The sequence below is a fragment of the Syngnathoides biaculeatus genome, chromosome 8 (genome assembly GCF_019802595.1).
Source record: "Syngnathoides biaculeatus isolate LvHL_M chromosome 8, ASM1980259v1, whole genome shotgun sequence".
Lineage (NCBI taxonomy): Eukaryota > Metazoa > Chordata > Actinopteri > Syngnathiformes > Syngnathidae > Syngnathoides > Syngnathoides biaculeatus.
In genome coordinates this window covers 30,817,421-30,840,073 of record NC_084647.1, presented here as the reverse complement: position 1 = coordinate 30,840,073, position 22,653 = coordinate 30,817,421, and the positions used below count along the sequence as shown (strand labels likewise).

Below are 22,653 nucleotides of genomic sequence, written 5' to 3'. Positions count from 1 at the left end.
CAATGACCCGAAGCACACAGCCAGGGAAACCAAGGAGTGGCTCCACAAGAAGCATATCAAGGTTCTGGCTTGGCCAAGCCAGTCTCCAGGCCTAAACCCAATAGAAAACCTTTGGAGGGAGCTGAAAATCTGTGTTTCTCAGCAACAGCCTAGAAACGTGTCTGATCTAAAGAAGATCTGTGGGACAAAATCCCTCCTGCAGTATTTTCAAACCTGGTGAACAACTACAGGAAACGTTTGACCTCTGTAATTGCAAACGAAGGCTACTGTACCAAATACTAACATTGGTTTTCTCAGGTGTTCAAATACTTATTTTCAGATGTATCACACAAGTAAATTGTTCAAAAAAAAAATCATACATTGTGATTTCTGGATTTTTCTTTTAAGATTATCTCTCTCACAGTGGACATGCACCTATGATGAAAATTTGAAACCCCTCCATGATTTTTAAGTGGGAGAACTTGCAATATAGCAGGGTGTTCAAATACTTATTGTCTTCACTGTACACTGTACGATGACCGTGGTCGACTCCATGATGACCTCACCTCCCCATAGCATTAGCCACTTTGTGACAATCCCGAGACCCCTCTCATGCCATTCGTAATTGTCTGACTAGAAAGAAAGAAAGACTTCTTTTCCCTGCAGTTTTTAGTGACATTTGTTCCTTTTGAAGGAGCCCGAGTTGGGTTGAGTGTGAGGTTGAAATGTTCCGACTAGATATAGTCGGAGTCACCTCCACGCACCACTTGGGTTCTGGCACCACTCCTCTTGAGAGGGGTTGGACTCAGTTCCACTCTGGAGTTGCCCACGGGGAGAGACGCTGAGCAGGTGTGGGTATACTTATTGCCCCCCGGCTCGGGGCCTGTACATTGGGGTTTACCCTAATGGATGAGAAGGTAGCCTCCCTCCGCCTGCAGGTAGGGGGATGGGTCCTGACTGTTGTTTGTGCTTTTGCACTAAACAGCAGTGCAGAGTACCCACCTTTTTGCAGTCTTTAGAGGGAGTGCTGGAGCGTGCCCCCTCTGGCAACTCCATCATTCTGCTGGGGGATTTCAATGCCCACGTAGGCAATGACAGTGAGACCTGGAAGGGCGTGATTGGGAAGAATGCCCCCCCGAACAGAACTCGAGTAGTGTTCTGTTACTGGACTTCTGTGCTCATCATGGATTATCCATAACCAACACCATGTTCAGGCATAAGGGTGTTCACATGTCCACTTGGCACCAGGACACCCGAGGTCGCAGTTCGATGATCGACTTGGTGGTTATGTCATCAGACTTGCGACCGCATGTCTTGGACACTCGGGTGAAGAGAGGGGCGGAGCTGTCAAATGATCACCACCTGCTGGTGAGTTGGCTCCGATGGTGGTGGAAGTTACCAGTCCAACGTGGCAGGCCCAAACGTATTGTGGGGGTCTGCTGGGAACGGCTGGCAGAAGGAATTTCAACTCCCACCTCCGAAAGAACTTTGCTCACGTCCCAGAGGAAGCGGGAGACATTGAATCCAAGTGGACGATGTTCCGCGCCTCCATTGCTGAGGCGGCCGACCGGAGCTGTGGCCATAAGTTGGTCGGTGCCTGTCGTGGTGGCAACCCACAAACACACCAACAATGAGGGATGCTGTCAAGATGAAGGAGTCCTATCGGGCATTTCTGGCCTGTGGGACTCCCGAGGCAGCTGATAGGTATTGGGTGGCCAAGCGGAATGCAGCTTTGGTGGACGCTGAGGCAAAAACCTGGGCGTGGGTGGAGTTTGGTGAGCCCATGGAGAATGACTTCAAGGAAATTCTGGCCCACTGTCCGGCGTCTCAGGAAGGGGAAGCAGTGCACCGTCAACACTGTGTATAGTGGGGACGGGGCCCTGCTGACCTCAACTCAGGATGTTGTGATTCGGTGGCGAGAATACTTCATAGACGTCCTCAATTCCACCAACAAGCTTTCCCACAAGGAAGCTGATTCTGGGTGCTCTGAGGCGGGTTCTTCTATCTCTGGGGTTGAGGTCACCGAGGTGGTTAAAAAGCTCCTTGGTAGAAGGGCCCCAGGTGGATGAGATTCGCCCGGAGTTCCTCAAGGCTCTGGATGTTGTGGGGCTATCCTGGTTGACACGCCTCTGCGACATCGCGTGGACATCGGGGACAGTTCCTCTGGATTGGTAGACTGGGGTGGTGGTCCCCCTTTTCAAGAAGGGTGATCGGAGAGTGTGTTCCAACTATAGAGGCATCACACTCCTCAGCCTCTCCGGTAAGGTCTACTCAGGGGTACTGGAGCGGAGGGTCCGTCGAGAAGTTGAGGAGCAATGTGGTTTTCATCCTGGCCGTGGAACAGTGGACCAGCTCTAGACCCTTGTCAAGATCCTTGAGGGTGCATCGGAGTTCGCCCAACCAGTGTGTTTTGTGGACTTGGAGAAGGCATTCAACCCCGTCCCTCGGGGAGCCCTGTGGGGGGGTTCTTCGGGAGTATGGGGTACCGAATGCTCTGATACTAGCTGTTCGGTCCCTGTATGACCGCTGTCAGAGTTTGCTCCGCATCGTTTCCAGTGACAGTTGGACTCCGCCAAGGCTGCCCTTTGTCACGATTTTGTTCATAACTTTTATGGACAGAATTTCTAGGCGCAGCCAAGGCATAGAGGGTGTCCGGTTTGGTGGACTCAGCATTGCGTCTTTGCTCTTTGTAGATAATGTGGTTCTGTTGGCTTCATCAAACCGTGATCTCCAGCTCTCACCGGAGCGATTCCCATCCGAGTGTGAAGCGGCTGGGATTAGAATCAGCACCTCCAAATCCGAGACTATGGTCCTCAGTTGGAAAAGGGTGGCGTGCCCTCTCCAGGTCTGGGATGAGATCCTTCCCCAAGTGGAGGAGTTCAAGTATCTTGGGGTCTTGTTCACGGGTGAGGAAAGAATGGAGCGGGAGATAGACAGACAGATCGGTGCAGCGTCTGCAGTGATGCGGACATTGTAGCAGTCCGTTGTGGTAAAGAGGGAGCTAAGTCGAAAGGCAAAGATGTCAATTTACCAGTCAATCTATGTTCCTACCCTCACCTTATGGGCATGAGGTGTGGGTCGTGACCGAAATACCAAGATCCCCGATACAAGCGGCCGAAATGAGTTTCCTCCGGAGGGTGTTCAGGCTCTCCCTTAGAGAAAGGGTGAGAAGCTCGGTCATCCAGGAGGGGCTCAGTATCGAGCCGCTACTCCTCTGCATTGAGAGGTGCCAGATGAGGTGGCTGGGGCATCTGATTCGGATGCCTCCTGGACGCCTCCCTGGTGAGGTCTTCCGGGCATGTCCCACCGGAAAGATACCCCGAGGACGACTCAGGACACACTGGAGAGACTATGTCTCTCGGCTGACTTGGGAACGCCTCTGGATCCGCATCCACGAGGCGCATTTCAAAGCATTCAATCTTTAGAAGCAGAGGACGGTGATAGACTGGACAAGCAGAAAAGGATCCCGTACCCGAATTGGAAATTAACCAACAACATAAGGCCGGGGAGTTCCGGTAACTTACCTCACATACGATCATGGATAAGCTAAGTCCACCTAGCGCCATAAAGCTAACTGGTAATCTTGCAGATAACTGGAAGTGTTTCAAGCAAAGATTTAAAATACACTTGGCAGCAAGTGAAGCAAGGGGGGATGCTGAAGTAACCTGAGTGTTTTTTTACGTGGAATTAAAGACTTAATGCTTTGAAATACGCCTCATCTATTTGTTCTACAAAACAACAAAACAACACAGCGAAAACATCGACTTCAGCTTAAAAATGGATCCTCTATGCCAAGTGTCTCTAATTTTTCCACATACAGTACCTTTGTTTATTATCATCTTCTAAATGTTTAACAGTATTGGATAAAACTCTGGGTGTCGTGCTATCAGACATATTTTCGTTTCGTCTCAATGGAATTAACTTTCAACAATGCTTTGGTTGACTGGCAGTATGGCGGCGTAAATAAAAATCACGAGATTTTATGACATCTCTATTGTGATTTGTTCAACAAATGTAATACTGTGTGTGCAACGGTATAGAGTATCTCTGAAAAGCAATTTTGACAGACTCACATAGATTCCAGGAAATGTCTGTGGGGGAAATCCTGAAGAAGGTAGGAAAATTCCCTGGTTTGGATATATTACATGTGAAGGAAAGCTGGCCTGAGGAGGAAAGTTGGGTTGAGCAGGAAATGCTGGCTGTCCAGGGAACTAAGAGTAATAAGTAAATAATAAGCATTAAAGTATTGTCTTCATAAATTTAGGAACATTTGTGATCATATACTGCTCAATATTGAGTCTTACCATTGAATTTGTGAAGGCAATGGAGGAAATGTCTACTTTTCCATCAATTGAGATGGTGTCCACTTGGCAAAATGGAATACGATGTCGATACTCCATTAAGTGAGAGCCATTGATGTACATCTAGAGAGGAAAAGATGGAATTATACAGTAATTTGCATTAAAACAAAAGTACTGATGTAAAAGAGCTCTCAAGCTGAGGGTTCTGTTTGCTTTTATACTCTTTCATCACTTCAAAAAGCATTTATTTTTCCACATTCTATACAATATACTATATATGTATACATGAGCTTTGAGGTAAACGTTAACGTGAGTAACTGCATAATCTTGTTCAACCAACACAACTTGTACAACGAGGATCGTGAGGACGACTCAACCAGCAACGACTGGAGTGAGAGCCATTGGTTTGAATCTCTTTCATCCCCATATCCTTTATAGCTACATTTCATCACCATTTTTTTATTTCTTAAAACTCGCACCTTTTTATCCACATACCCTTTTAACTGTAACTTTAACATAGACTAGGTAGTATGTGGGCGGCACGATGTAACAGCTGGTAAAGCGTTGGCCTCACAGTTCTGAGAACCCAGGTTCAATCCCGGCCCCACCTGTGTGGAGTTTGCATGTGCTCCTTGGGCCTGCGTGGGTTTCCTCCAGGCACTCCGGTTTCCTCCTACATCCCAAAAACATCCAACATTAATTGGACACTCTAAATTGCCCCAAGGTGTGATTGTGAGTGCAGCTGTATGTCTCCATGTGCCCTGCGATTGGCTGGTGTACCCTGCCTCCTGCCCGATGACAGCTGGGATAGGTTACACCACTCCCCGCGACCGTGTGAGGATAAGCGATTAAAAAAATGGATGGAAATTGATTCTTTTAACTTAAGAGGAATGAAGATAATGAGCCACACAATGAAATTATGGGAAAAAGTAGAGGAGGCTAGACTCAGGTCAGAAGTAAGTATATCCAAGCAACAGTATGGTTTCATGCCTAGAAAGAGTACCACAGATGCATTATTGGCCTTGAGGATGTTCGTGGAAAAGTACAGAGAAGGTCAGAAGGCGCTACATTGTGTCTTTGTAGACCAAGAGAAAGCCTATGACAGAGTACCAAGAGAGGAACTGTGGTACTGCATGCGCAAGTCCGGTGTGGCGGAGAAACATAATAGAATAGTACCGGAGATGTATGAGGACAGCAGAACAGTGGTGAGATGTGCCGTAGGGGTGTCAGAAGAATTTTAGGTGGAGGTGGGACTGCATCAGGGATCCGCCCTGAGCCCCTTCCTGTTTGCAATGGAAATGGATAGCCTGACAGATGAGGTTAGACAGTTCACAGATCCCCATGATGTTCGCAGATGATATTGTGATATGCAGTGCAAGCAGGGAGCAGGTGGGGGAACAATTAGAAATTAGAAAGATGGAGCCACGCACTGGAAAGGAGAGGAATGAAGACTAGCCGAAGTAAAACAGAATATATGTGCATGAATGAGAGGGGCGGTGGGGGAAGAGTGAAGCTCCAGGGAGAAGAGATAGCAAGGGTGGACGACTTCAAATACTTGGGGTCAACAATACAGAGCAATGGAGAGTGTGGTAAGGAAGTGAAGAAACGGGTCCAAGCGGGGTGGAACAGTTGGTGGAAGGTGTCTGGTGTTCTGTGTGACAAAAGAGTCTCCGCTAGGATGAAGGGCAAAGTCTAAAAAACAGTGGTGAGGCTGCTCATGATGTACGGATTAGAGACAGTGGCACTGAAGAAACAACGGGAAGCAGAACTTGATGTAGCAGAAATTAAGATCCTGAGGTTCTCGCTCAGAGTGACCAGGTTGGATAGGGTTAGAAATGAGCTCATTAGAGGGACAGCCAAAGTTGGATGTTTTGGAGACAAGGTTCGAGAGAACAGACTTCAATGGTTTGGACATGTCCAGAGGCGAGAGAGTGAGTATATTGGTAGAAGGGTGCTGAGGATGGAGCTGCCAGGCGAACGAGCGAGAGGAAGAACAAAGAAAAGGCTGATGGATGTGGCGAGGGAAGGAGATGAAGACTGTGGGTGTTAGTGAGGAAGATGTACGAGATAGGCTTGGATGGAAAAAGATGACACGTTGTGGAGACCCCTAATCGTGACAAGCCTAAAGGAAAAGAAGAAAAAGCTTCGAGGTAAACGTGCATTTTTTTAAAGCAATTTTTTATGTACGTGTACTTGTGGTTTTATGAGAATTATTAAACCTTATTTGTTGAATTGTAAAAGTCTGAAATATGATTGCACCTGGTAGGAATCCCTGGAGACTGTGCAGAGCCAGTGGCTAAAGGAGAGTTCTGCTTCCTTTCTTCAGTACCCCAACGACCATGCTGGAAGGTATTGGTAACAATATAGCCAGGATGACTGTCATACCGTGGGTTAAAATGGAGAGCAATATCTGCATTTGTCTTGGAGCCGCGCTGCAAATTCACATGGAACCTAAAAAAAATGGTTATACAATTAAAACGAGTTTTTTTCTGGTTGAAACTGAAAATACGGATAGAAAAGGGAAGTGTTTTGACCTGTCAGCTGCAGGTTGGACCCATCCACTAATGGTGATGGATTTACCCTCCTGGAGACCACCACTGATGGACCCAATGAATGGAATTCTCTACAAATGGAAACAATTTTTGTTTTAATGAATCCAACTCTGAAAAATGTATTACGTTCTACATACTCAGGATACTCATTTGATGTGCGTACTGTCACGATGCGGGGCTCAAGGGTGGACCCAAATGCACGACTCCAGAGACAGCAGACAGTACAGAGGAAACCTTTATTCGGTCCGAGGTCTGAGATCAGGTAGCCAGTCCAAACAATCCGAAGTACCAGTACGAATGGGCTTACGAGGGTGGTCAGTGGACAGGCGTGGGTCGGTGCACGGAGATCAGAAGTCAGGAAAGCAGGAGTGCGGGAACGAGGCATGAAGAGCAACGATCTAGCAGAGTATTAGTCGTCCCCCGGGTCCTATATGTACTGGGTCTAATCAGTGTTCATGAGGCGCAGGTGTGCACCTTCTGATAGCTGGCCACGCCCAGCCCGGGCTGGAATCCAGGAGCATGACAGTACCCCCCCCTCAACGGCCGGCTCTGGACGGCCCAGGAGCCTCAGGGTGAGCCGCGTGAAAGTCCCTGATGAGGGAGCGGTCCACGACGAAGCGGGAGGGAATCCAAGAGCGCTCCTCCGGGCCATATCCCTCCCAGTCTACCAGGTACTGGACCCCCCTTCCTCTGCGGCGGGAAGACAGCAACCGGCGCACAGTATACACCAACCCACCGTCGACCATGCGGGGGTGCGGGGGGGACTTGAGCGGAGGAGCCAGCGATGACGTGCGATTCGGGCGAAGTCTGCTGACGTGGAACGTAGGGTGCACCCTCATTGACCTGGGCAGTTTCAGCGAGACGGTGACCGGGTTAATAACCTTGGAAATCGGGAACGGTCCAACGAACCTGGGAGCAAGTTTGCGGGATTCCGTCCGCAGCGGGAGATCTTTGGTGGAGAGCCACACTCGCTGTCCCACTCTGAGCTCTGGTGCGGCCCTTCTCTTGCGGTCCGCTGCGGCTTTGTAGGCGCTGCTCATGCGCAGCAGTGTCCTCCGAGCTGCTTCCCAGGTCCGTTTGCAGCGTCGCACCACGGCCAGGGCTGACGGGACCGCGGAGTCTGTGACCAGTGGAGGAAACAGGGACGGAGGGTAGCCATGCGCGACATGGAGTGGAGCCATACCTGTTGAGGCGGAGGGTAGAGAATTGTGGGCATACTCCACCCACTTGATGTGCTGGCTCTACGTGCTCTGGTCCCTGGATGCCAGACATCGAAGACCGGTCTCTAATTCCAGGTTAATCCTCTCAGTCTGGCCATTAGACTCTGGGTGATGACCCGATGTTCGGCTAGCCGAAGCGCCGATGAGGTTGCAGAACTCCTTCCAGAAACGGGCGCTGAATTGCGGACCCCTGTCCGAAACAATGTCTTGGGGTAGGCCGTGGTAACGGACGACCTCGTCTAATACCAACTGGCCTGTCTGCTTGGCCGACGGGATCTTCGGAAGCGGCACGAAGTGGACCATCTTGGAGAAACGGTCCACTACGGACAGCACCACTGTGTTCCCTTGTGAAGGCGGCAGGCCGGTGACGAAGTCCAGCGCGATGTGTGACCACGGACGAAAGGGGATGGACAGGGGTCGCAACTCACCAACAGGCCGTAGGCGGGAAGTCTTATTGGCAGCACACACCGGGCAGGCGTTGACGAACTCCCTTTCGTCCTTGCTGAGGTTAGGCCACCAGAACCTTTGTTCGACCACTGAACGCGTCTTCGCCATACCCGGGTGGCAGACCGTCTTGTTGGTATGGGCCCAGTTGATGACGTCTCCCCACAGAGATGGGATGACGAAAAGGCGGCCCGACGGACAATCCGCGGGTGGCGGCATCTCTCCCAGGGCCTCCTTCACCCGCGACTCGATCGCCCAGGTGAAACCGGACACGAAGCACACCGCTGGCAGGATAGTAGCGGCGTCTGCATCTGTGCGCCCTCCCTCGTGGATCCGCGAGAGTGCATCCTGCTTGCCGTTTTTGGAGCCTGGGCGGAAGGACACCTTAAAGCGGAAGCGGGTGAAAAATAGGGCCCACCTGGCCTGACGGGCGTTCAACCTCTTCGCAGACTTCAGGTATTCAAGGTTCTTATGGTCCGTGTAGACAACAAACGGTACTTGCGAGCCTTCCAGCCAGTGCCGCCACTCCTCCAACGCACTCTTGACCGCCAGCAGTTCCCGATCTCCCACGTCGTAGTTCCTCTCTGCCGGGGTCAACTTCCTAGACAGGAACGCGCACGGGTGGATCCTTCCATCCCTGGGACTCCTATGCGACAAGACTGCTCCGATTCCTGAATTCGATGCAACCACCTCCACCACAAACTGGTTATCTGGGTCCGGAACAATGAGAACAGGCGCAGTAGTGAAACTTGCCTTGAGCCTGCTGAAGGCCTCCTGGCAGGTCCCGGACCAGTCAAAGGTGGTATGTGGCGAGGTGAGCGAATGCAGAGGAGCGGCCACGAAACTGAAGTTCCTTATGAATTTCCTATAGAAATTGGCAAATCCCAAAAACCTCTGCACGTCCCTCCTGTTGGTGGGGGTCGGCCACCGCAGCACCGCGTCGACCTTCCCGGGGTCCATCCGTATCTCTCCCTCAGCCAGGACGAAGCCCAGGAAGGACACGGATGCCCGATGGAACTCACACTTATCCATATTCATGTACAATTGGTGCTGCTGCAGACGCCGGAGCACCTCTCTGACTTGTTGAATGTGAGAGGTTAGGTCTGCTGAAAAGATGAGAATGTCATCCAGGTAAACAAAGACAGATCTGTTCAGGAACTCCCGAAGCACGTCGTTAATGAAGTTCTGAAAGACGGCCGGAGCGTTTGTCAGTCCAAAAGGCATCACAAGATACTCATTGTGCCCTGTGGGGGTGTTGAACGCCGTCTTCCACTCATCCCCTTCCTGAATCCGCACCAGATGGTAGGCGCTGCGCAAGTCGAGCTTGGTGAAGATCCGGGCTCCCTGGAGGAGTTCGAATGCTGTAGCGATCAGCGGCAAAGGGTACCTGTTCTTGACTGTGATTTCGTTCAGTCCTCGGTAGTCAACGCAGGGTCGCAGCGTGGAGTCCTTCTTCTTGACAAAAAAAAACCCCCCGCACCGGCTGGTGAGGATGAGGGGCGAATGAGTCCGGCTGCCAGCGAGTCCTCGATGTAGTCCCTCATGGCTTGATGCTCTGGTCCTGTTAACGAGAACAGTTTCCCTCTGGGAGGAGAGGTGCCTGGCAGGAGTTCAATCGCGCAGTCGTATGACCGATGTGGCGGCAGAGACTTTGCCTTAGATTCAGAGAAGACCTCCCGTAGGTCATGGTAGCAGGAGGGCACCGCGGTCAGGTCCGGGGCAGTACTAGGTTCTGTTAGCCGAACCGGCGCGACTTGAATACCCCTGTCTTCCCGGACAGCGAAACAGCGACTGAGACAGTCCTCTCCCCAAGTCTTGATCAGACCCATGGTCCAATCTATGTGCGGATTATGTTCTTTGAGCCACGGGCTGCCCAAGATGATGTCACTACTACGTGCGTTGAAGACATGGAAGCTAATACGCTCCGAGTGAGTGTCCGGAAAGCTCATACGTAGCGTCTGAGTGCGATGTGTAACCCGACAAAGGAACTTGCCGTTGGCGGCATAGGCGTGACGAAACCGTTGCGTGGGGAAGGTTGCTGCCCCCAGCACTTCGACCACGCGGGGATTTATCAGGTTTGCTTCCGACCCAGAATCTATGAAAGCCGTCACAGTGCATGAACGGGAGTCCGTTCCCAAGGTGAGGTGAAGAAGGGACCTCCCTGACCCCGCCGCGGTGTACTGCACACTCACCGGAGTAGAGATCCTGATGTCAGAGTGCTCTGGTCGAGTCGGGCAGCGGGCGATCAAGTGTCCCAAACGCCCGCAGTAAAAACAGCGTCCCTCTCGTCACCGACGTAAGCGCTCCTCCGCTGAGCCGCCAAGCCCCTCCACTTGCATGGATTCCGATGAAGCCGACAACACGGGTGGCCGGGAAGCGGAAGCAACCGGACTGCGACTCTCCCTCTCCTCCTCCCTCAGGCCCTCCATCTGTCTCTGCACGGTGAGGCGCTGGTCCACCTTGAGGGCCAATGCGATGAGGGAGTTAAGCGAAGGCGGAAGATCCATGGCCACGAGGTGGCCACGGATCTGTGGGGACAGTCCCTCGTAAAACGCGTCATGGAGGGCTTCCTCATTCCAACGGCTCTCGGCAGCCCGAATCCGGAACTCAATGGCGTAGTCGGACACGCGGCGACGTCCCTGGCGAATTGTCATGAGCGAGGACGCCGCCTGGCGTTCCGGAGCCGCGTACTGGAACACCTGGGTGAGCGCGCAGACGAAGCTCGCCCATGAGCGGCAGGTCTCCGAGTTACGGCTCCACTCGGCGGTGGCCCATGCCTCCGCCCTACCTGTCATGTGGGACATGACGAAGGCGATCCGGGAGCGGTCCATGGGAAAAGCGGACGCTTGCAGCTCAAAGTGGAAATCGCACTGCACCAGGAAGGGCTTGATGTTACCGGAGTCGCCTGAGAACCGCTCTGGTCGAGAGAGCGGAGTGATGGCGGCACGGGGAGGCACAGGAGCGGCCGCGCTAGCTTGGGAGGCTAGCCACGGTTCCAGCTGGGCGCAGAGCTCCTGGATCTGGTGAGTCATACCCTGGAGAGCAGCCTCTTGCTCACCCAGGCGTTTGCCCTGCACTTGCAGCGCACGGCGAATGGCTTCAGAGTCGGCTGGGTCCATGTTCTGGCTAGATCGTTCTGTCACGATGCGGGGCTCAAGGGTGGACCCAAATGCACGACTCCAGAGACAGCAGACAGTACAGAGGAAACCTTTATTCGGTCCGAGGTCTGAGATCAGGTAGCCAGTCCAAACAATCCGAAGTACCAGTACGAATGGGCTTACGAGGGTGGTCAGTGGACAGGCGTGGGTCGGTGCACGGAGATCAGAAGTCTGGAAAGCAGGAGTGCGGGAACGAGGCATGAAGAGCAACGATCTAGCAGAGTATTAGTCGTCCCCCGGGTCCTATATGTACTGGGTCTAATCAGTGTTCATGAGGCGCAGGTGTGCACCTTCTGATAGCTGGCCACGCCCAGCCCGGGCTGGAATCCAGGAGCATGACACGTACCCCCTCTGAGATGCATAGAACATGATTATTCTATCTCAACGGACATGCAGTATTGCTTATATGTGTATACAGTGAAGAAAATAAGTATTTGAACACCCAGCTATATTGCAAGTTATCCCACTTAGAAATCATGGAAGGTTCTGAAATTTTCATTGACGTTGCATATCCACTGTGAGAGAGATAATCTATAAAGAAAAATCCAGAAATCACAATGTATGATTTTTTTTAATGATTTATTTGTGTGATACAGCTGCAAATAAGTATTTGAACACCTGAGAAAACCATTGTTAATATTTGGTACAGAAGCCTTTGTTTGCAATTACAGAGGTCACATGTTTCCTGTGGTTGTTCACTAGGTTCTAGCTCTTTTCAGGTCATTGACCAAGTCCTGTCGTGTAGTCCTGGGCTGATTCTTCAACTTTCTAGGGATCATTGAGACCCCACAAGGTGATGTCTTGCATGGGGCTCCACTCCGATTGAGATTGACCGTCATGTTTATGTTCTTCCATTTTCTAATGATTGCTCCAACAGTGGACCTTTTTTTTCACCAAGCTGCTTGGCAATTTCTCTGTAGCCCTTTCCAGCCGTGTGGAGTTGTAAAATTTTGTCTCTGATATCTTTGGAAGCTCTCTGGTCTTGGCCATGTTACAAGTTTGAATCTTGGCTCAGCTGGTGAAGTGTCGGCCTCACAGTTCTGAGGACCCGGGTTATATCCCAGCCCTCCCTGTGTGGGGTTTGGATGTTTTTCCCATGCCTGCGTGGGTTTTCTCCGGGCATTCCGGTTTCCTCCCTCATCTCAAAAACATGCAACATTAATTGGACACTCTAAATTGTCCCTAGGTGTGATTGTGAGTGCGGCTGTATGTCTCCATGTGCCCTGCAATTGGCTGGTGTACCCTGCCTCCTGCCTGTTAACAGCTGGGATAGGTTCCACCACTTCCCGCGACATTGTGAGGATAAGCGGTTAAAAAAATTGAAGTCTCTGAAGGCTTTTGTATTGAACAATAACCAGGAAGTGACCATTTTTGCAGACATCTACAGTGGTGGGGTCAAGTGTTTATACCAGTTGTACCAGCGGGAAAGTAGCTGTTTTAACTGTGTCCTATCCAAAATTCCGTCTCGTATTGCTGGATTTTGCTTGAACACTCGGAGGAAGGATTTACTTTTTACACGTTTCCAAAAGACCGGGTTCGGCGTGAAAAATGGATTGCACAGGTGCAAAGGACAAGAGTTTTGTGGCTTCCAAATGACGTGTAGGTGTGTATAGAGCTATTGAAAAAAATAATAGTTGAGCTATTGAAATAAAAATAGTTGGGGGGGATGACTAATTTGTCTCAAAGTTTATAGCATATGTTATTTGTGAATTTGAATAAATCCCCTCAGTCAAACTGGCAAAATATAACAAAGCACCTGTATTGCATTTAAGACAATTTAATCACACACAATATAATACAACAAAACAACAAAATTTAAGTACAAAGACTGTTTAGTAGAGTGCAACATGAGCTAACTAGCCAAAAGACGTATAGTCACCAAACTCGAACGATTTTCCGGGAAGGCAATGTGGTGTCCGTGTACTTGTGTACTTGTCCGAAAGCGGCAGCATGAATAAAAAGCTCCGTCGACTGCCATCCTTGTCCTTATGGAACATTCTCAAAATCTGCGTCCGACGACGTAGTGGAGTCCTTTTCACAGAATGTGTCAATGTGTCGATGGGTGCGGTGGTGCGGGGCGCCATTTCCCCCGACCTGGAGGCGGGTGGGCCGGGCATCAGTAAAATCCAAAAATCGCTCTTGTTCTTCCATTTGCATTCGGCACAATGTGTTTTCAACGCGGGGGATCCATTGTGATGTCTGGGCATGACGTCACAGTCCCAATATGGCCACCACTGGGAAAATCATACTTTCGCAACTTTGCGCTTGAATAAAACGCTCCCAGCTCACTTTTTCTGACTAGTATTATCATCATAGTGATTAATATTATATGTAGTTTTGATAACAATACCAATATTAAAATGTATAATTTGGTGTCAGTGGCACTTTAAAAATAAAAAAAATTATTGGGTCTGAAAGAAATAAATTGTTGTAAATTACCCATACTTTTAAAAATAATAAATATATTTTTGTAAATGTTACATAATGTTCATTACATTCAAGCTACAATGGCAATACCACAATACAATGAAAGCTGAAGATTATACACTTTTTCACGCCACAATCGTTCACAAAGAACTCTAAAATGTGTAGAGACCACTTCATAGTGCTTAAATTCAGAACATTTTGTGCCCAGTGTAAAACACACGCTTCATCACTGATTTGTGGTTGAAGCGATAATTTGTCACATCAAGGTTGGAGGAGATCTGTGTTCATTCCGAGGAGTTACAAAAAGTTTATCCATTTCCTACCGCTTATTCTGAGGTCAGGTTGTGGAGTCAGAAGCTTTTGCAAGGACACCAGATGCCTCTCCCCAACAACTTCCTCCAGTTCTTTCGGGAGAATCCTGAAGTGTTCCCAGGCCAGCCAAGAGACGTAGTCTCCCAACATGTCCTGGGTCCTCCCCAGGGTCTCCTCCCGGTGGAACACCTCAACAGGGAGGTGTCGGGGGGGCAATTAACAGAATCAGATAACCCAGCCACTACTCTGAGCTCCTCCCGGATGACTGAACTTCTCCCCTATCTCTAAGGGGGACCCCAGCCACCCGTCGAAAGAAACTCATTTCGGTTGCTCATATCCAGGATCTTGTTCTTTTGGTCACAAGCCAGACCTCGTGACCATAGATTTGAGATGAAAGTGGACTTTGGTGAAACTTCCTGAAAATACAAATGCAAGCACTACGGGGATCCAGGGCCATGCCCCCCCACACACCCCTGGAAATTTTTGAAAAAATGGATGGCTTTGGTGGATTCTGGCGATATCTGTGAAAAAAATTAAGACAAAAATTTAAAGTAAAATTTCTAAGTCCTGACCAAAAAAAAAAAAAAAAATGGACAGATTTTTTTGCCCCCCCATGCCCCTATCACTGGATAGCACAAAATCACATTTGGCATTAAAATATGCTTAAAATATGCCATCTTATCTCAAGACAAATGAATTAAGTGAACTATTCAGTAAAAAGACATCTAAGACATCTCCTTTTCCCCACATTATACATATTATAGTATAGATATAGAATATACACAAAGTCGGCAATCGTGACGTATTGTTGGGGGGGCACGCATCATGGGACTGCCGTAAATAGGAGCCCGGCTTGCTAGAACATGGCTTTATATGCACGCGCTCGACGTATTGACCACACCTGAATCAAGCGATGAGGTGGATGATAGCCTAATGGTTTTTTTATGTTTTTTTTTTTTTTTTGTCCGCCGTCACACTGCCTCGCGATCGACGCAATGAGCACCCCTAGTGTAACTGAATTTCCTTTGACATAGCTCATGATGTTGATGACTTTCGACGTAAATGCGCTCGCATTACGAGAAGCAGTTCTGAACATGCGCTTTCGTACGTGCTCCATACATGCTCATAACGGTTGTTTTGGAGCATGCTCGTTTAGTTAACAACGTTTATGAAATAAACACGTAAATGAATGTCAAGACCACACAAAATAAACGACGTCTTGAGAGAATGCGAGGGGAGGGGCGTTATTGTTACGAGTGATAGTCCCTCAACATGTCTACGCTCGTGAAAGCAAAACAATGAACTCAAACGCATGTTTGTTCAATGTTGTCAACTAATATATGGATTAATTTGAGGCGATTTTTTTCAATTTTCTGGAGCAATTTTCATGAAAATGTGAAAATCTGGAATTCTGGGAAAATCCGGAGGACTTTCGTCACTAATAGATGAGGGTAGGAATGTCGATCAACCAGTAAATTGAGAGCGTTCCCTTAAAGCTGAGCTACTTCTTTGCAACAGCAGACAGTTACAAAGTGCACATCACTGCAGACACTGCACTAATCTGCTTGTCAATCTCTTATTCCATTCTTCCGTCACTCGTGAGCAAGACCCCAAGATACTTGAACTCCTCCACTTGTGCCAGGATCTCATCCCACACCAAGAAAGGACATGTCTCCCTTTTCCCACCGGAGGGGCTCAGTCCACTTCACACTCAGCTGCGAACCGCTCCAGTGAGACTTGGTGGCTTCATGAAGCCAACAGAGCCACTTCATATGCAATACTGAAGCCACCAAACCGGAGCCCGTTTATGCATCAGGTGTACCTTGAAATTCTGTCCAAAAAAGTTGAAAACAGAATCAGTGACAGAGGGCAGCATTGGCGGTGTCTAACGCTCACCGGAATGAGTCTACAGACCAAATCTGACACCTGTCATTCTCCTTTTGACAGACATTCCCAGCAGAGCCTCACAATACGTTTGGGCCTGCCAGGTTGGACCAGCATCTTCCTCCATCATTGGAGGCAACTCACCACCAGGTGGTGATCAAAGAACAGATCTGACTTTCTCTTTATCCAAGTATCCAAGAGAGCAAGCAAGTCAGCAAGTCAGATGACACAAAGTCAATCATCGAATTGCGACCGAAGCTATTCTGTTTCTAAGTGCATGTGGACACCATTATGCTTGAACATGGTGTTCGTTATGGACAATCGTGATGAGCACAGAAGTCCAATAGCAGATCTGGTTCTGATCAGGTGGCCATTCCTCCCAATCACCCCCTTACAGGTCTTACTGTCATTGCCCACGTGGCTATTTAAGTCTCCCAAGAGAACAATGGAGTGTCACCTCTAAGGACTCCAAAAAGTGTGGATACTCTGAATTGCTGTTTGGTTCATAGGCACAACCAATAGTCAGGACGCGTCCCCTCGTCCAAAGGCGCAGGGAGGTTACCCTCTCGTCGACCAGAGTGAACCCTAATGTACAAGCCAAGGGCATGAAGCCCAAGTCAGCGTAGCCTAGGATCATGGTCAGGTTTTTTCTATACAGTCTAGATAGATAGATAGATAGATAGATAGATAGATAGATAGATAGATAGATAGATAGATAGATAGATAGATAGATAGATAGATAGATAGATAGATAGATAGATAGATAGATAGATAGATAGATAGATAGATAGATAGATAGATAGGATTAAAACTCACCAGGTAAAAGAAATGGAATGTATGGAATAGAGACATACAAGGAGAGGTTTTTCCTTTTATAGAGCTCGTGCACGTGACGTCACAGTTTGCATGGCACCATATTGCCGGTGCGGCAGTCTGAGTGCTCCTGGTGCTGAAAAGTCTCCTTGTGATTCATGTGCATGCGGATATATTTACTAAACTTCCAACCAGTCTGAAACATCCCCATCCATGCTTCAACATGTGCCATTCGGCAACTTGTTGTTAACATTAAAACATTTTTACAAAAAAAAAATAACAAAAATTTAACTTACACCAGTGCGTTGTTGAAAGCCACATTCAACAAGGTTGTTTGTATCCAAACTACCCCATTACCATGGAGAAAATTAACCATCGATGGTGTAGCGCCGGAGAAAAGGAGTCGGAGGCGGAGTGTCGGACACAGGAACAAAACTCGTTTTATTGGCAGACATCAAAACACTACTCGAATAACGGGGGGAACTCTGTGAAGTCGTCACTCTGGAAGAGCAACAACAAAAACAGTCCGTTCGGAACCCTGCAACCCAACTCAAGGTCCTGTGGGTAAATTATGTAAACACCACAATGGTGCTGGTTTGAAAACTGGTTATTTGTTTTTTTTTTTGCTACAGCTGTTTGGTTAAAACCAGTTACGAAAGTAAGCGGTTTTTTGCTGACGAAACCCTTCTCAGGGAGTGGAGGCCCCAGTAGGATATGAAACCACAACCCCTGGTTTACCAAACCAGTGCTCTAACCACTGAGCTACGGGGCCTCTAGTATAGCTACAGAATATACACGAAAATATATCCTAGAATTTCTACATTGTACAGCAAAACAGGTTAAAGAAGTTGATCTGTCGTAATTACTATTAACGTTTAAGTCTCAAACTTGTTACGTTGCATTGTACTGATACACCTGACCACATTGCTCACTATCTTAGATATAGATCTAGTAATACTAATAGTATAATCAGTTGCCTTCATATATATATATATATATATATATATATATATACAGACACACACACACAGTCACTCACATTTGAAAAATGTACGGGTGTGGTCAGTCATGCTCACAGATCGATGAAAGAACTACGCTACGTCATAACGAAGACGAAGTGAAATGCCTACTCACGGAAACAAACAATGGAATATCGACAAGATGGCGACTAGTTGTCAACACGGTGACTTCCGTTGACAATTTCCGGCTGTTTTGGACGACAGACAAATCGCTATTTTTTTTAAATAAAAGATTAATTTATTTTTTAGGGAGAATTTTGGCGGTAGAGGTCCTCCCTTTGATTTTTTTAAATTTAAGGCCTTTTTAGGGGCTTGACCGGTTTTTGCGGATTTTAAGGACTTTTAGGAGCCCCAAAATGCACCTTTGATAATTTAGGGGTTTTTAGGGACTTTTAGGGCCCCATGCGAACCCTGGTTCAATGACTTCGCGTTAACTGAGAGGTAAACACCAACTTAATTAATTAATTTAATTAATTTAAGGTGGGGGTGGGACTGCATCAGGGATCCGCGCTGAGCCCCCTTCCTGCTTGCAGTGGTAATGGTTAGGTTGACAGATGAGGTTAGATTGGAATCCCCTTAGACCATCATGTTTGCAGATGATATTGTGATATGTAGTGAAAGCAGGGAGCAGGCGGAGGAACAATTAGAAAGATGGAGGCACGCACTGGAAATGAAGATAAGACCAAGTAAAACAAAATATATGTGTGAATGAGAGGGATGGAGGAGGAAGAGTGAGGCTCCAGGGAGAAGAGATAGCAATGGTGGATGACTTCAAATACTTGGGATCAATAACCCAGATCAATGGTGAGTGTGGTAAGGAAGTGAAGAAACGGGTACAAGTAGGTTGGAACAACTGGCGGAAGGTGTCTGGTGTATTATGTGACAGAAGAGTCTCTGTTAGGATGAAGGGCAAAGTTTACAAATCAGTGGTCAGGCATTGACCATCATTGTATCATGATGTACGGATTAGACGGTGGCACTGAAGAAACAACAGGAAGCAGAACTGGAGGTAGCAGAAATGAAGATTCTGAGGTTCTCGCTTGGACTGAAGAGGTTGGATAGGATTACAAATGAGCTCATTAGAGGGACAGCCAAAGTTGGATGTTTTGCTGACAAGGTTCGAGAGAACAGACTTCGATGGTTTGGACATGTCCAGAGGCGAGAGAGTGAGTATATTGGTAGAAGGGTGCTGAGGATGGAGCTGCCAGGCAAACGAGCGAGAGGAAGAACAAAGAAAAGGTTGATGGATGTTGTGAGAGAGGACATGAGGACAGTGGGTGTTACAGAGGATGATTCAGGAGATGGGCTAAAATGGAAAAAGATGACACGCTGTGGCGACCCCTAACGGGGCAAGCCGAAAGGAAAAGAAGAAGAAATGGGATGGATTGTTCCCAACGAAATACACATGCCTGTGTAGCGATCATTTCAGGTAGGAATTATTCTTCTCTATCTCAAATTATCAATATGTATTTATAACGCCAAGTTGACTCATTTGAGAACAATCTCAGATGTCATAAACCCCAAGCAGTAAAGTAAAGAGAGCAGCACTCGCTCTTTCGTATCTGTACTGAATCAGGGAAAACAGACTTTCAAAGCAAACAAGCGTTCCTTACCGGATTATAAAATGGTGTGTACTGAGGAAAAGCCATCATCTACTGTTTGCGCCGCTTGTAGCTGTGGAAAGTGAGGACGCGTGAAGCAAGAGTTTCACTTCTGTTTGAAGTTAAGTTTCGATTTTGAATAATGCAGTGGTCGGAGGGCGGGACATAACGTCATTTACAAACTCTTGGTCACGATGGACATAAAAAAAAAAATCCCTTTTACTGCTTAAAAAATCTGTGAGGGGAACTCCATTTGATTTTACATGTGTTGATATGTTTTCAACTGAATATACCATTAAAGTTCACCAGATGATTCTCGCTGGTGGAATGTGCAAGTCTTTTTTTAATGTTAAATAGTATTTACCTTTGAAAATGTCAATGCTGAAAGTATAATATAACACAAAATGTGATCAGCAGCAACACTGGGGGAAAATGTCCTATAATCAAGTATTGTGCAAAGCGTTCACATAATCAAAATGAGGTAAATGACCTAATTTCCCCCTTTCTTCCCTAAAAAATAATTAAATATTGGAAGCCTTCTGACCAAATTTTAATCATGTGCAACCAGTGTAAACAAAGCAATTCAAAGGATCTTTTGCATTGACACAATCAGAAATACATGACACATTATATTAATTATTAATTACTGTATATTAATTATATATAGATATCCATCCATTTTCTTTGCTGCTTATCCTCACAAGAGTGCTGGAGTCTATCCCAGCTGTCAACAGGCAGGAGGTGGGGTCCACCCTGAATTGGTTGCCAGCCAATCGTAGGGTACATAGAGACCAACACAGCCACACTCACAATCACACCGAGGGGCAGTTTAGAGTGTCCAATTAATGTTGCATGTTTTTGGGATGTGGGAGGAAACTGGAGTACCTGGAAAAAAACTGCACAGGCACGAGGAGAACATGCAAACTCCAGGTAGACATGGGATGCCTCTGATGACAACTTCATTGGACTAAAACCATCATCTGTGTAATCTTAGTACTCAAATTGGAGCCAAATTAATTTGCATTGAAGCTGCGTGGCCTAGCCTAGCCTAGCTCGATAACATCAAGCAACGTATGTAATCAAATATTTGTTGAGGAGGTAATCATCAAACGTTAGTACTTACACGACCAGCAAAACCTACGTTTCATTTACAATGAGGACCGTGAGTAGTCGGTGGAAGTTGGGCATGCAGAAACGTCAACTTAAACTTGCTTATAGGCCCAGACCACCTTAGCTTAGCTGGCTAACAAAGAGACGCGTTTGTGATCAAACCGTGCTGTTGAAGAAACATCCAACATGAGTAACTTCATAACTTGCACAACGAGGGCCGTGAGGACTTATAGGAAATTTAGCAAGTCTTATCTTAGTACTTCTTAGGACCCAAATTTGAGCTGTATCATTTGTGTTGAAGCTGCTCGGCCCAAGTTAGCCTAGCGCACTAACATTACCGACGTACAGTATACAACAAGGACCAAACATCGAACTCAACCTTCAACTACTAGAGTGAGGGCCATTGTGGTTTTAATCCCTTCTATTCACATATCCTTTAAATCGCCACATCCTTTATATTTTCACACAGGTAGTATGTGATTTGTGTACCTTATGTGCTGACTTTATTTATTTGATTGCTTGTTTTGACTATCTGCAGTCCGAAGGGGGGCACAATTCCTGTGCATCCTGAAGGCCGGTCCCAAGGCCAGATAAATGCAGAGGGTTGCGGCAGGAAGAGCATCCGGCATAAAACGGTATCAAACATATGAGTGTTCATCAAATGACTTCCATAACTGATAGGTCATGGTCCAGGCTCACTACACCCGCCCCCGGCACTGTTAATTTGCAAGGCGTAGGTAGAAATTCAGATAATGTAGGTCGAAGACAAAAAAAGTGGAGGAAAGTGGCTTAGTCAGCAGAAGAAGAAGAGGCATGGACAATCCCTACAGCTGTGTGTAGGGATTTTTAATGTTGTGACTATGACAGGAAAAGCTCAGGAGTTAGTTGACATGCTGATTAGGAAAAAGGTTTATGTACTGTGCATCCAAGTGAGCAAGTGGAAAGGGAGTAAGGCCTGAAGTTTAGGAGTAGGGTTTAAATTATTTTACCATGGAGTAGATGAGAAGAGAAATGGAGTAGGGGTTATTTTAAAGGAATAGCTGGCTAAGAAGGTCTTGGTGGTGAAAAGAATAACAGATCGAGTGATAAGGTAGAAATTTGAAATTGAGGGTATTGTGTATAATGTGATTAGCGGCTATACCCCGCAGGTAGGATGTGACCTCGAGTTGAAAGAGAAATTCTGGAAGGAACTAGACGAAGTAGTCCTGAGCATCCCAGACAGTGAGAGACTTGTGATTGGTGCAGATTTCAATGGACGTGTTTGCAAAGGAAACAGGGGCGACGAAGAAGTGATGGGTAAGTACGGCATTCAGCAAAGGAACTTTGAGGGTCAGATGGTGGTGGAGTTTGGAAAAAGAATGGAATTGGCAGTGGTGAACACTTATTTCTAGAAGAGACAGGAACATAGAATGACCTACAAGAGCAGGGGTAGAAGCACGCATGTGTCTTATATTTTGTGCAGACGATGTAATCTGAAGGAGGTTACTGATTGTAAAGCAGTGGTGGGGGAGAGTGTAGCTCAACAGCCTAGGATGGTGGTGTGTAGGATGACTCTGGTAGCGGGTAGGAAGATTAAGAAGACAAAGGTAGAGCAGAGAATCTGGTGGTGGAAGTTGAGAAAGGAAGACTGTTGTGTCACCTTTCAGAAAGAGGTGAGACAGGCTCTAGATGGACAAGAAAAGCTCCCAGAAGACTGGAATACGACTGCCAAGGTACTCGGAGAGGCATGCAGGAGAGTACTTGCAGTGCCAGAACAATGGAGTATCACCTCTAAGGACTCCAAAAAGTGTGGATACTCTGAACTGCTGTTTGGTGCATGGGCACAAGCAACAG

At 47.5% G+C, this 22,653-nt stretch overlaps 1 protein-coding gene and 1 long non-coding RNA gene across 2 annotated transcripts in view; one reads left to right on the top strand and one right to left on the bottom strand.

The window, feature by feature from the left end:
• The window catches only part of LOC133505127 (galectin-4-like), a 35,372-nt gene extending 15,516 nt beyond the window's left edge, over nucleotides 1–19,856 (bottom strand). The window contains 6 exon segments of the mRNA XM_061828090.1: nucleotides 4,053–4,190; nucleotides 4,284–4,403; nucleotides 6,540–6,565; nucleotides 6,568–6,731; nucleotides 6,815–6,903; nucleotides 19,723–19,856. Coding sequence (XP_061684074.1) covers nucleotides 4,053–4,190; nucleotides 4,284–4,403; nucleotides 6,540–6,565; nucleotides 6,568–6,731; nucleotides 6,815–6,903; nucleotides 19,723–19,761 — 576 coding nt within the window. The 5' untranslated portion in view covers nucleotides 19,762–19,856.
• The window catches only part of LOC133505128 (uncharacterized), a 28,560-nt gene continuing 25,349 nt past the window's right edge, over nucleotides 19,443–22,653 (top strand). Inside the window, exons 1-2 of the long non-coding RNA XR_009796153.1 lie at nucleotides 19,443–19,538; nucleotides 21,359–21,455. This is a non-coding gene — a long non-coding RNA (uncharacterized LOC133505128). The remainder of the gene's footprint in view (nucleotides 19,539–21,358; nucleotides 21,456–22,653) is intronic.